This window comes from Myotis yumanensis, unplaced genomic scaffold, assembly GCF_028538775.1.
Source record: "Myotis yumanensis isolate MYYU_CA2020_CCGP unplaced genomic scaffold, mMyoYum1.0.hap1 SCAF_14, whole genome shotgun sequence".
Taxonomy (NCBI): Eukaryota; Metazoa; Chordata; class Mammalia; order Chiroptera; family Vespertilionidae; genus Myotis; species Myotis yumanensis.
This window is the reverse complement of record NW_027223765.1, coordinates 33637885-33652239: the sequence shown is the minus strand read 5'-3', so window position 1 is coordinate 33652239 and position 14355 is coordinate 33637885. Positions and strand designations below refer to the sequence as shown.

The window sequence follows — 14355 nt, the reverse complement described above, 5'->3', positions numbered from 1 at the left end:
CTTGCCTTCGGTCAGGTCCTTGCCCCAGAGATAAGCAGAGGCAGTGGGTTTCCACAAGCTCAGTCAGATCAGGGTTCCAGGCCCAGTGCAGTCAGTCTAAACTCAGTCTTTTCTTCTATCCACCCAAGGGGGTGGGCTGGTTAAATAGGCTGAGAATCCACTTGTTTCAAGTGTATTCATATCCAGATATACTGGACACAGCAGCACACTGCCAGATGCCTGTGAGTAGGGATTCTGGTTGGGAGTTGTCTTGCAGATTCAGATGACAGACATCCTTTGGTCCCCATCTGGGAGCACCTCCATTTGAAGATTCCAACAGTATGGTGAGGGTGTAGCTCCAAAGCATCCCTTCTGGAGACATTTTCTCCACCTGGTCCATAATGAGTGTGAGAGTTTAGTGTACCCCACAAACTACACATGGTTACTGTTGTCAAGGGTGGTATTTGGAGAGTGACCAGAGTTGTGGGCAGTCACTCAGGTGGGCTCCTGATCATCAGGGGCCATTAGTGCCATGCAGAGGAGTTTAGATTTATGTTCAGCAAGTGATGGTAGCATTAAGAATCATTTTCCATACTCAGTTGTAAGCTTTGGATAACAAAGATTATATATGACTTTGGATCCCAGTGTTTAGCAGAGCTGATTGTACATGTTAGATACTCTAAAGATTTTTTTGATGAGAGTGTCTCCTTTAATTGCCAGTAGCATTAAGTAAATGATAGCTTTTCATTTCTCTGCCTTCTACCTTACTTAACAACTTCTTGCTAGAACTGGGCTTTTTTCCTTTGACAGTTCGGATTAAATGCAGAGAGCTTGTCAAGAAAATTGCCATCTACAAAAATCGATTAGCTATCCAAGTGCCAGAAAAAATCATCATCTATGAGTTGTATTCAGATGATTCATCAGACATGCGTTACCGGGTAAAAGAGAAGATTGTCAAAAAGTTTGAATGCAACCTCCTGGTGGTGTGCTCTGATCACATCATCCTCTGCCAGGTAAGCCGCAGCAGATCAGACCGAATCCACCTTATGCTTCCTCCAAGGAGAGGGTACCCAACGCAGGGTTTTTTGGTCATTACGAATTGGTTATTGCTTTTATTTTGTTGACATCTATATGGCCAGACTCTACTAGAAAGTCATGGGCCATAAACAGGAGACTACTACTTTTTTGTATTACAAAGTACTTTGTTATACTGGGATTATATATATTTTAATGACTTAAAGCCTAAATTGATATCCCACAAAATGCAGATTGATTTTTTTTTTTGGTAAACATATACACATAAAAATTTATGATATCCTTCAGTTAAACAAAAAACAATGTATTTTAATTCAAAACAGTAAAGGGAGTTTTTACTTTCTGATAGATTTTTTCCACAGAAAAATATTTCTCAACTTAGAGCTTCCTAGAAAATGTCTAGGTCAATGCCAAGAGAAGTTTGAAAAGACTTTGAGAGAAGGCCAACCCAGCATCTTTCTTGGAAGTAGAGGTGGATTTTGTTTCATGAAACTAGGCCTATTGAAAGTGATAAAATGGATTCCTTTAGGAATCACTATAGACATAAAATATTATTAAAATATCTCTAAAAGTCTAGAACTTTAAGCAGTTTAGGGGTACCACAGGTTTATAGTATACAAGCGGCAAACAGGTGTGCTTTTGGCTGCTTAGAGGTCTGCACAGAAGATCTGAGGCTGAGCGAGGATCCATGGGAAGACTTTCATGAAGATTAACGATACCAATCATGGGGACTAGGTTAGATAGATCCTGAATATAAAGTGTTTTTCACCCCTCGGAGGCAGGAAGACCTCCTTTGGAGGGCTGGGGAACACTTATTCTGTTGAATATCCATGCAGAGGGGGGTTTGCTTTCTAGGAGAAAAGGCTGCAGTGCCTGTCCTTCAGTGGAGTGAAAGAGCGGGAGTGGCAGATGGAATCTCTCATTCGCTACATCAAGGTGATTGGTGGCCCGCCAGGAAGGGAAGGTCTGTTGGTAGGCCTGAAGAATGGACAGGTGAGTGCTCTTTTGGGTTGCCCATCAGTCTGACTATCTGCATGCAGATGCAGGCAACCAGTCAAGTTATGACCCTGAGATAGGTTTTCAGGGCAAGAAAAGGCTTCTTCCCTTCATGGGCACATTAGAGCTACCTTTTATAAGGATAGCCTCAGGCCAAAGAAGAGGTGGTCCTCAGACTCATAGCATGCCCCATTCTGGCAGAGTTGGCACTGCACCGCTGGGCCAAGAGTTGAGTAGATTAGTGGGCTTGAAAGTCACCCAGATGGTGGGAGATTTGTTAGAGGTGCAGTTTCTGTGGCTTGCTAGAGAGGGAGGCAGAGATCATTCCTTAGGTTGGATCCCTATTAGAGCAGTGAATGGATTAAGGCAGTGTGTTCTAGCTTGTGTCCTAGAAGGTGCTGGTCTGTAGGCTATTACTAGATATTATAAGAAAAGTGGGCCCTTTGCTCAAATAGATGTGGAAAATCTAGGTTATACAAAGTTAAACAGTTTTCTGTGTGTGTTCTTTGCTCAAAATAAGAAAAGTTCTAAGTGGGCTTCATGGAAATTTGAAAGTAAAAATGTAACTGCATTAGCCTGAGAGCCAAGCTGTCTAGCAGATGGCTTGTGGTAAAGGTTTGTCAGGCCTTTCCTGAGGATGGGACTCATGGAGTATGATTTAGCAGGAGTATAGAATAGCAATACCAAAGGGCAGGAACATGTTTTTTGTCACAATGTCACTTCCAGTGTGAGGCCTGAAAGTATGGACTTTGGAGGCAGGTTGACCTGGGGTCATGTTTATGTTTAGCTACTCATAGCGGTGTGACCCTACGCACGTCACTTCACCTCTCTGAGGCTCAGGTTTTACAAATGAGGATAATATTTTACCCAACTATCAAAAATAGTCAATGACTGATTGCTTTCATCATCATCATCATCATTTTGCAGTGGTTATACCAGATGTCAGTGTTTACAGTAGCCTCTTCCTGTGTTAGTTACTCAGACCTCTGCTGAATTGTGTTTCCTAACCCTGCAGTTGGGTAATGTCATTAACAAATCCCCAGTCAAGCAGACTTTCAAGTAAGTTTGTCATGTCTTGGGGCCAACATGTCATTACTTCGGTGACCTCAGATGAACTACACTCTGTTCTCCTAAGGATAAGCCCTGGTCTTTTTCTTTTGATGAGTCCTTTTCTCTACACTGAGCCTCTAGTGAAGTTAGTGGGAGTTGTTGTTTTAGAACACATGGGTTCCAACAGCCTGGCAGTATTACAGGGTCTTGTTGCCATGGTGACTCACACTTTTTCTCTGAAATTTTGCCAGATCCTGAAGATCTTCGTGGACAATCTCTTTGCCATTGTCCTACTGAAACAGGCCACAGCCGTGCGCTGCTTGGACATGAGCGCCTCCCGAAAAAAGCTGGCCGTGGTGGATGAAAACGATACGTGCTTGGTCTATGACATTCACACCAAGGAGTTGCTTTTTCAGGTGAAGTCCCAGGGAGTGTCCAGGACATGATCCTTTGATTAGAGACACTCCTCTAGCTTCCCAGTCCTTATAGGAGGTGCTTATGCTCTGGCTTCCAGGTGGGCCTCTGGAAGGAGCAGTGAGGTGTAAGGGTGTAGGGTCTAAGCAGGGGTGCAGAGTCTAAGAGGCCCCAGACACAGACAACCCCTCCCACACATAAGCTGCAGGAGCTGAGTGAGTCTCTTTGAACTTTGGTTCTGTTGCAAGTAAGATAGGCAAGTAACATTTTCTTACAAGATTACTGAGAGCAGTAAATTAATACTAATAAATCTAAGTGTGGCATGTTGCAGGCTATCAGTGTATGGGTTAATGTGATGATTCTTTTGAAAAAGTCTGCTGCTCACCTCCTGGAGGCTGCCTGCATCTTTGAATAATCTAAGACACAGTAAAGAAACAGGACCAGTTTTGCCATCTGAAGGAAGGGAGACACGGGGGAAGTCCTCCCTGCTATTTCACAAGGATGCTATAACAGCCAGCAAATGTGAACTGTTTTGCGGATAGGCATTGCTTACACATCATTTGATCCTGGGGCTGGAGGAAGTGTGTCATTGGAGAAGAGAGCCCAAAGGCTCTATGCCCAGTGCCTGGTTGGCTTTCTACTGGACTTAGTGCTGCTCTTTGCCTCTTTAGGGCTCTGTGAGTGGTCAGGGCCTATTTGCCTGAAGTGAGTTCCCCCAAAGCTAAACCCTCCCCTGATTGGCTTTCTCAACCACTAAAGGTTTCCCAGTATAATGGGCAGATTGAGGTCTCCTCCTTGTCCTCAGCGATAGAATCAGCAGGGTGGAAGGGTGCTGCAGTAGGGAGCTACCTCGGTCATTTGAAAGGAGGTACCTGGCCACCACTAGCCCCAGTGACTCCCAGTTGATAACATTTCACTCTTAACTGGGGAGGCAGAGTGGTTTAGGGGAAAGAAAGAGCATAAGCTTTGCCTTCAGACAAATCTGGGCTCCAGCTCTGCCTTCATCTCTCAAGCAAGTTAGTGAACCTCTCTGAGTCTTATTTCTCCTTACCTCTAAAATAGAACTAATAATTTCCCCCTCATAGAACTACAGGACTAAGTAAGACACCATAGTGCCTGCCACAAGATAGGGCCTTCAGTGTTACTTCTCATCTCCCCAGCCTCAACACAAGCCCCTGTAGGTAGGTTAGCAGCTCCCAGGTGTGAATCCGTGTCCAGCCCAGAACCATATAGGAGTGGAAAGGCGTGTGTTATTCCCTGTCCCCACTGAGGGTTTTCTGTAGTGGGCCGGGAAAGGTAATTTTCAGCCCTTGCCAGGGGTCATAAACATTCTCAGCTATTTTTTCTTCTCTCCACTGCCCCTACCCCTGCAAATGCAAACAGCTATATGTTTTCTTTCTCATTATAAAAATAATCTATGCTCATTATAAAAGATTCAGACATTGTAAAAGATTCTAGGCAGAAAGATATGAACTTCTGCTGGTGCCCAAGTCTCTGGAGCTGAGCAGAAATCTTTGAGAGGAGGTGGGGCAAGGGAGTACCTCCCAGGGTGATTGTATTCTTACAGTGTGCAGATTATAAATGTAGAGACAATATATTATTTTTTAATTTTAAAATAGTTCACTGTTCTTTTTCTTATTATGAAAAATAAATATTCATAACCAAAAGAAAATTTCAGGCAAATAAAAAACAGAAAATATAAAGCACCCGCGGAAAGACAACTACTGTTAATTCTTTGGAATATATTCCTTTAAACATTCTTCCATACAGAAGTAGAATCCACTTTGCTGATTTTCTCACTTTTTATGTAATGATTAATATTTGGGGATAATAATTTTTATTCAAAAGTAATGCTTGCTTGTTCAAAAATTCCAACATACAAAAGTGCATGGAAGTGCTTGCCTCTATCCTCCTATCCATTTCTTCCAATCCCCTTTTCTTCCCTTTCCCTCTATCCCACTGTTAGCAATTTAATGTGATTCAGGTTTTAACAAGAGAACTTGACTGAATGTAGAAATTGTGTCAAAGCCCAGGATGATAGTTACAGGGTTCTCACCATCCCTGTCCCTCAGGAACCGAATGCCAACAGTGTGGCCTGGAACACCCAGTGTGAGGACATGCTCTGCTTCTCGGGAGGAGGCTACCTCAACATCAAAGCTAGCACCTTCCCTGTGCACCAGCAGAAGCTGCAGGGCTTTGTGGTAGGCTACAACGGCTCCAAGATCTTCTGCCTGCATGCCTTCTCCATATCAGCTGTGGAGGTGCCACAGGTAACCCGGGATGTCTGTCAGCTCTCAGTAGTGGCAGGACAGGCAAGACCAGGAAAGCCAGGCTCCTCAATGGTGCTTTGGGAGGGAGTGGTGAGGAGAGAGGGAAGAGAGACAAGAATGATAGCTGTGGTGTCATGGAAGGCACTCTGGATTTGAACGTGAAATCCTATCTCCATCCCATGCAATCTGTGTGTCTTTGGGCAGAAAACTCAGCATCACTGAACCTTAATTCTTTCTGATCCCCACTTCCTAGTAGGGACAGGGAGGGGTACACAGGGTTGTCTATCAGCAGACAGAGTTGTGTTTCACTGGGAGCTGTGCTTGGGGCAGAGTAGAGTAAGCCAACAAAGCTGGGAGTCCAGCAGGGTGTATGCACAGGCATATGAAGGGGGTAGTGTGTGTGAGAGAAAGATAATATAGGTGGAATGGGGTGTGAGAGCTGAGGTCTGTGAGCCAAAAAGGGAGCATGGTACTATCTGCACAAGTGCCTCACACTAGCAGGAGGCCAGAATAGAAATGGGAGGCAGGAATGTGAGCCTGCCTGTAGAACTGTCATAAAATAAAGATAAGCACCAAGGAGAGACTAGCCCTCAGAATCCCATCCTAAGGAGAAACTCACTCTTAAACATTTTGGAAAATATCAACCCAGACCTTTTTTATATGTATGTGTAATGTGTGCATAATATATAATTAGGAGTATATGATCCTATATAATAAAAGCCTAATATGCAAATTGACCAAGCAGCAGAACCACCAGGGTGCAGATGCTCAATGCAGGAGCTGCCCCCAGCACACAGGCCCCAGGCCAGCCAAGGCGGGTGCCAGCTGGGGCCCCCCGATCACCCTTATGGTCACCCTGCAGAGGGAGGTGACCAGCGGTGGCGGTGGGGGGTGGGGCTGGCGAGTGGTGGCGCCAGGCCAGCCAAGGCAGGTGCCATTGGGGGTCCCCCAATTGCCTCGCAGAGGGAGGTGACCGGCGGCGGTGGCAGGAGGCAGGGCCGGCAAGCGGGTGGTGCCAGGCCAGCCAAGGTGGGTGCCAATGGGGGTCCCCCGATTGCCCCACCGGTTGCCCCACAGATTGGCCCTGATCACCAGCCAGGCCGAGGGACCCTACCAGTGCATGAATTTTGTGCACCGGGCCTCTAGTTGTGTATAAAATTTTAAAAGAGGAATTGTACTGTAAATAATGTTGTTTTGACTTTTATTATCTATAAATATTGCTCCTATAGATGAAACCTCAGATTTACTGCACTTATTTTACTGAATGTGGACTATAAATAAGAGAGACTTAATTACCTTCCTTTATCTCCATCTTCTGATTTAACCTAACATTTACATATTGCAGACCCATCACTTTGTATGAATTGTTGGCTATCAACTAGCGATCTGGCTTTTTCACCCTACAATCTATTAGAAACATGGCTCCATGTCAATAAATGTTCTTCTTTAGCTAAAATGATTGTAGATTCACATTTAATTGTAAGATATCATACAGAGATACTTTGTACAATTTGCCCAGCTTCCCCTACTGGTAACAGTTTTGCAATGCTGCAGTACAAATTTATCACCTGAATAGGTTGGTGTATTCACACCAAAGTGCATGAGATCCCTGGTGTTGGGTTTACCTTTTACTATGGCCACACCTTCCTCCCTGCTGCCTCACCTCCACCCCATATTGTTTTTAGTGACTATTTTTTTTTGTCCCGATCTCTCACAACTTACTGAACCCAGTTAGCAATTTGTGCTGTTTGCAGCTTTTTGCTCTTATAAATAGCTAAGTCTTTGCACCTATCCCATCTTAGCTTCTTGGTATAAATTCCTAGAAGTGAAATTGCTGGGCCAAGGGCTATTTATGCTACGTTTGAAAGATTTTAGACATGTTTCCAGATTGCCTTTTAGCTAGGCTACATTAATCTATATTCCCTCCACACACCTTGCCCTGGCTTGGCTTCTTGTAAAGCAGTGGTTCTCAACCTTCCTAATGCCACGACCCTTTAATACAGTTCCTCATGTTGTGGTGACCCCCAATTTCATTGTTACAAATTGGACATAATTAAAGCATAGTGATTAATCACAAAAACAATATGTAATTATATATGTGTTTTCCGATGGTCTTAGGCGACCCCTGTGAAAGGGTTGTTCAACCCCCAAAGGGGTCGCGACCCACAGGTTGAGAACCACTGTTGTAAAGGGTGGAACTGGACTTCATTTCTTCCCCATAGCTGATGATGTTACTCATTGATGCAGAGATTATTAGTACCTAACACAGAACAGTTATTCAATAAATATTAGTGGAATTCAGACTTGAGGAAAAGGAAAAAGAAAGAAAGAAAGCCAGAGAAAGAAGGGAGAGAAGTGGCAGCAGAAAGAGAGGTAAGAACAGCCCCTGTGGACTGTTTCCTTGCAGTCCTCATCTGCTCCCCATCCCAAACTCATGCACCACATCCATCAGAAACCCAATCTTCCTCAATCATGCCAAACATGCTATGCTGATTGAAAGTTTTTTCTACCAAGACTGCCATGCTGACCTCAAGATAAATGCAGTTTGCTGCTCCCTGACTTTGGCGGGACAAGAGGAATTGAAGGGGCAGCCGGGGACTTCCTCTGCCAAGCTCTAAAGATTCAGAAGCCAGATTCCCCCTCCCCCAGTGGCTGCACCAAGGCCATCCTGCTGATGCAGCAGGTCAGAACTGCCAAGGGTTAGGAAAGGCAGCCTCAAAACAAAGGCTATTTATCTGTCATTTCTGCCTCCAACCATCCTGTGGTTTTGGCCTGGGGGGGAGGGAGAAAGCTTCAGACCCACTCTGGGGATTTCTGGTTTCCTTTCGAAATTTACATCATCTTGTGCAAGAAATGGCTTGTTAGGGCTGCCAAGTAGGGCGGCAGGCCCTAGTCGGGCTTCTCGGGGCGGGTGGTGACTTCATGCTTGGAATTCGATAGCAAGATAAAGTAGAGCTCAGAGGGCATTTGTGCAGTTAGGGTATTTAAAACTCCCACTCTCAGATTGTGCCTCCCAGGCAAGCCTAACCCTCCTTGGGCTCTCAGCTTGGTGAAAGGGAAAGGAGTTTAGGGAAAGCAGTACTGGCTTTCTGACACTGGCTGTGACCTTGAGCAACTCCATTGGCTTTTTGGGGTCTCACTTATTTTCTGTGCAATGAGGTTAAATATACCCCTTTTTCAGGTTTTGTCTGGTCCAAATCCTATTATTATTATTATTATTATTATTATTAACAACAGTCTTAAAATATTAAACACTACAAAACAGAACTAAATTGGAGCAGGAGGCGCTCACTGAAGGAGTTTAGAAAGGAAAGCTCATTGTGCACAGGGCGTTTGAGAAAGCTTCCAGGTGGTGGTGACACTTGATCTGCCCTGAAAGGTCTGGAAAGGCAGAGGAACAGCCAGGGTGTTTCAAACAGGGAACATAGCGGGTGGAAACAAGTTGGGAGAGTTTGTGAGATGGGGAGGAGTTGATGCTGAGAAAATACTATGGATGCAATGAGCATGCTCATTTTTTGCCCAGCACTTTATCAATTTTCAAAGCACTTCTCTTGTTTGCCCATGGTAGCCTGTGAGCTAAACAGAAGTTAATTGACCCAAAAATTCATACGTCTAGGACAGCCGTGGGCAAACTACGGCCCCCGGGCCAGATCCGGCCCGTTTGAAATGAATAAAACTAAAAAAAAAAAAAAAGACCGCACCCTTTTATGTAATGATGTTTACTTTGAATTTATATTAGTTCACACAAACACTCCATCCATGCTTTTGTTCCGGCCCTCCGGTCCAGTTTAAGAACCCATTGTGGCCCTCGAGTCAAAAAGTTTGCCCACCCCTGGTCTAGGATGTGACTGAGCTAGGCCTGGGTTCTAGCTCAACTGTTCCTGTGTCCATACCCTACTGCCACCTGAAGGGAGGCACAGTAGGAAAGATGAGTGCTCAGCAGCAGGCACATCTTGCTGTCAGAAGATGGAATGGCTTAAAAAGAAAATAATTTCCTTCAACGCTAAAGCTAAAAAATGGGACAGGAAATTTCAAAGATTAAGGCCCCAAATGTAGAAAACAGCACTTTCAGCTCCACATTTGGGAACCATTAGCACAGAGGTACTGACTGATTGATTTCCACTGCCTAGGAATCCAGAAGGAAAGACGCAGTTCCCTTCGGCACACTGACTGGCCTAAAACAAGGGAGGGCCTTTAGTTATGAAAGACACTAAGGCCCAACTCAGACTTGTTCTCAGGTATACAGACACATACACACACATACCCAAGAGGTCATCCAGGCTCCAGCCCCAGGATCTTCTATGTGCCACTATGTGCCCTTAGACAAGTCAGTTGCCCTCCCTGAGTTTCAGTCTCGGGCCATAATCCAGGAGTGATAATACCTATGACACAGGACTGTTGGGACAGATCCAAAAGCCTACAAATAGAAGTTATTAGGAACCATTCACGATATTACTTGAAGGGTCAGTGAAGACTTTCCAGAAGAAATGACATTTTAACAGGGTCTCGAAAGCCAAATAGATACTTTCCAGAGGGTGAAGAGGGGCAAAGTCATTCCAGATGATGGTGAAATCTGTGGAGAGGCAGGTGGGGAAAGCCGGTGGTGGAGGGGAGGATGGGCAGGAGGTTTGTGCTGCTGAACATGATGGTTTGGCTATGAAAGGGGGTGGCAGCCCTAGCTGGTTTGGCTCAGTGGATAGAGCGTCGGCCTGTGGACTGAAAGGTCCCAGGTTTGATTCCGGTCAAGGGCATGTACCTTGGTTGCGGGCACATCCCCAGTAGGGAGTGTGCAAGAGGCAGCTGGTCGATGTTTCTCTCCCATTGATGTTTCTAACTCTCTATCCCTCTCCCTTCCTCTCTGTAAAAAATCAATAAAATATATTTTAAAAAAAAGAAAGGGGGTGGCAGAGTGGAAGGCATGTAGGGTGAACTGGGGTGTGGCTGAGAAGGTTACTGGTTAACCATTGCAGCATTGCTCTGTAGGCTTTTGTAATGAAGTCAATGCACACATATGGAGTCAGGCTTTGTATGAATCTGACTCTTTCCATTGCTTTGAAAATACTCTTCTTTCCTTCAATCCTGCAGTCTGCTCCCATGTACCAGTACCTGGAGAGGAAAATGTTCAAAGAAGCCTACCAGATTGCTTGCTTGGGTGTGACAGACACTGATTGGCGTGAGCTGGCCATGGAAGCTTTAGAAGGATTAGAGTTTGAAACAGCAAAGAAGGTAAGCATCTAGTCAGAATGAGCAAGAATCTGGTCCTTGGAGGGTCCTTTGAGGAGGCAGAAGAGGATCCATTCCAGGTGACATATGGAGAGGCAAATGCATACTGCCGTGGGTGCTGGAATTAGACTGACCTGGCTCAGCCACCTTCTAACTATAAGCCTGAGCAAGTAACATCCTTCCTAAGGTTGCTCATTGGTAAAATTAGGGTGATGATAGGCCCCATCTTCAAAAGTTATAAGGATCTAATGTGATAATGCCTACAAAGCTTGACATAGGAGAAGCATCTGATAGATTCTAGTTGTTACTCTTATTAGCTATCATTTATGTAAAGCACCTAGCTAAAAGCCTGGCACATACTAGGCATTCTATAAATGGTAGTTTTTGTTATTGGTATAAGCACTTATTGGTATTAGGTAATTTATTACAGTGCTGTTTTTCTTGGCACACTGCTAAGTATGGTAGACAAGATGGTCGAGCTCTCTGATTCTGACAGCAATGTCACTCCCCACATACCTTCATGGCATAATTCATGACCTTGATTCATGGTGTCATTTCCTGGCTCAGTCTATTAAAATTACAGAAATGGCTCAAAACATTTGACACATATTATTAGGAAGAACCCAGCTATGTCTCCTGAGGTGTGGGGGGAAGGAATGGCCTTCAACTCTCTCCCCGACGTCTCCCTTCTGTCTCTCTTTTCCCATACCAATTAATCAGATACTCATTTTGCGCATACTACTGAGCTGATAGGGAAGAAATTGCAGAAGTATGTGATGCCATCTCCATGCTAGGTCAAGACTTCTAAGCATGAAAAGAGAGTGGACCGAGACCAGACTAGGGTTCAGAAGCCTGGTTGAGAACCAGCTCGGCCATGTACAGGCTGGAAGATCCTTGGCAAGCCACTTCTCTCAGAGCCTCCGTCTTTTCTACAGTGGGGAGGGTGAAGACACTAACTGCCAACCCTGCCTGACACAGTGTCACCAGGCTTAACTGTCACATTGTAAAAGGGATTCTAAAACTAGCAATGGTTGTACAAATGCTAGCTGTTATTAAAGCAAGTACAATTATCCTATATAATAAAAGCCTAATATGCTAAGTGCCCAGTTGTCCAGGGACCAGTCGACTGTTCAACCAATCAAAGTGTAATATGCTAATGATATGCTAAGGCCGCTCAACTGCTTGCTATGATGTGCACTGAACACCAGGGGGCAGACGCTCCAACCGGTAGGTTAGCTTGCTGCTGGGGTCCAGCCAATGGGGACGGGCGAGATGGGGGCCAACACACCCTGGATCCCTCTTGCCGTCCCTCCCCGCCCCGATCATGCACCAATAGGGTCCCTTGGCCTGGGCTGGGCTCTCTTGTAATCCAGGACCCCTCAGGGGATGTCAGAGAGCCTGTTTCAGCCCAATCCTGCAGGCTACTCCCCTCGGGAGAGCGCCAGACACAGGGCTCACGACTGGTGAGCGCTGCCGCTGCTGCTGCTGCTGCTGCTGCTGCTGCTGCTGCTGCTGCTGCAGTGTGAGCCTCCCCTGATCAGGACTGATTGGGTGTGAGCCCTTGGCAGACGCAGTGGGGCAGGCATGAGCGGGAGCTGCAGGTAGGAGCTGCAGGCAGCGTTGGACTGCAGGTTTCGGCCCGATCCCTGCAGGCCGCCCTGAAGGATCCTACCTGTGCATGAATTCGTGCACCGGGCCTCTAGTAATTATATAATAATCATATATATTATAGTTTTGGATCTACTGTGTCAGAAAAGTGGTAGTAATGGAGGGCTTTAAGAAGTCAGAGGAAGGAAACATTTCCATGGAGGGAGCTTCCCTCTCCTGCCTCACCTTGAAATGCCAGGAGGGATGAAGAATAACAGAGGATTCCTAGAATATGTTTTATTTATTTTCATCATGGAATGAAATTAGACAGCAGTGCCTAATACTGTGTTAAGTGCTCAGCAAATGTTTAAATGGATGAAAATTAAACTGGAATGAACTCCCATTTGCTTAATACCCGCTCCCAATCTGTATCACCCCACACAACACTCTTGAGAATAGGAATTATTGTATTAAAGCCACAAGATTTTGACCATAGACTATAACTTGATCACTTTACCCAAATTCCTAATCCCCAGCCTTTCTTTTCTGCTTTGCCAAGTCAGGCACCCTTGGAGGTGAATGGTTCCCGGTGATAGACTGCTATCCCCACTAGATGGCAGAGGAGAGCTGTTTAGCACCCAGGACCACTGCCCTGAGTAGAACTGCAAAGCTTCTCTGTTCCCACATTTCCCTCCCCTTAAGTTATTCACAGGCCTTGTGATTCTGACCACTCTGACCAGGGCACCCCTGACACTGCAGAATGTCAGGGCTGAAGGAACTCAGAAACAGATTTCTCTCAGTGGTGGGGAAGTAGATCCAGGGCCCCCCAACTAGAAAGCAAGCTAGAACTGAGACCTAGAAAGCTCCTCCTTACCTCCCTGCTACTTTGCCAGGCATTCCAGGTTTCCCTTTGTGTTGCTTTAAGGAAGCCCAGACCTCAAAGATGGCTTATAAGACCTCCAGTGAGGAATACACGTGCTCTTAGCTCTCCATCCCTTTGCTCATGTGATAACTGCCTTACCCTTTCAAGGAATTCCTCTCCAGGAATACCCATTTGCCAGGGTATGCTTTACTTAATCCTGCCTCCTGCTATTGCCCGTGCTCAGGCAGTGAATCTGTGTTCTCCAAGGCATCTAGTTCATGCTTGTGTAGCTCTTAGCTCAGGGAGATTTATTGATCTATTTAATCTGCCTGTCTCCCCTTTTAGAATATGAACCCCTGAATTGGGGAGGGGGACAGGAGCCAAATTATATTCACCTCTTGGTCCCCAACCCAACAGGATGCTTGGCCCTGTGAGCGGAAAAGATGACATTACAGCCCTAACCGGTTTGGTTCAGTGGATAGAGTGTCAGCCTGCGGACTCAAAGGTCCCAGGTTCCATTCGGTCAAGGGCATGTACCTTGGTTGCGGGCACATCCCCAGTAGGAAGTGTGCAAGAGGCAGCTGATCGATGTTTCTCTCTCATCGATGTTTCTGGCTCTCTATCCCTCTCCCTTCCTCTCTGTAAATAACCAATAAAATATATATTTTTTAAAAAGATGACATTACATTGTGGTCATCTGTGGGCAGCCAGAGGCTGGGTGACTTGCTCATTTCCACAAGTCTTTTTAAGATGGAGGATGTCATACAGCTAAGTAGAGGCTACAAGTAGCCAGGGTTATTGTTCTGCATTCATATTCTAAGGCATCCTGGACCTGCTGCCTCTTCTAGGTGTGTGTCAGCCCATTTCAAATGGGACAATGTAAAGAAGCACAGCTGAGTACAAATGTTGACAGCAAAGCCACATGAAGATCAGCCTGAC

At 45.5% G+C, this 14355-nt stretch overlaps 1 protein-coding gene across 4 annotated transcripts in view; it reads left to right on the top strand.

Annotated features, from left to right (window-relative positions):
• The window catches only part of IFT122 (intraflagellar transport 122), a 73777-nt gene that overhangs the window by 30459 nt on the left and 28963 nt on the right, over positions 1-14355 (top strand). For all 4 annotated transcript variants that reach the window (XM_070433593.1, XM_070433592.1, XM_070433591.1 and 1 more), the window contains 5 exons: positions 790-992; positions 1870-2007; positions 3312-3476; positions 5547-5744; positions 10830-10970. In XM_070433593.1, coding sequence (XP_070289694.1) covers positions 790-992; positions 1870-2007; positions 3312-3476; positions 5547-5744; positions 10830-10970 — 845 coding nt within the window. The remainder of the gene's footprint in view (positions 1-789; positions 993-1869; positions 2008-3311; positions 3477-5546; positions 5745-10829; positions 10971-14355) is intronic.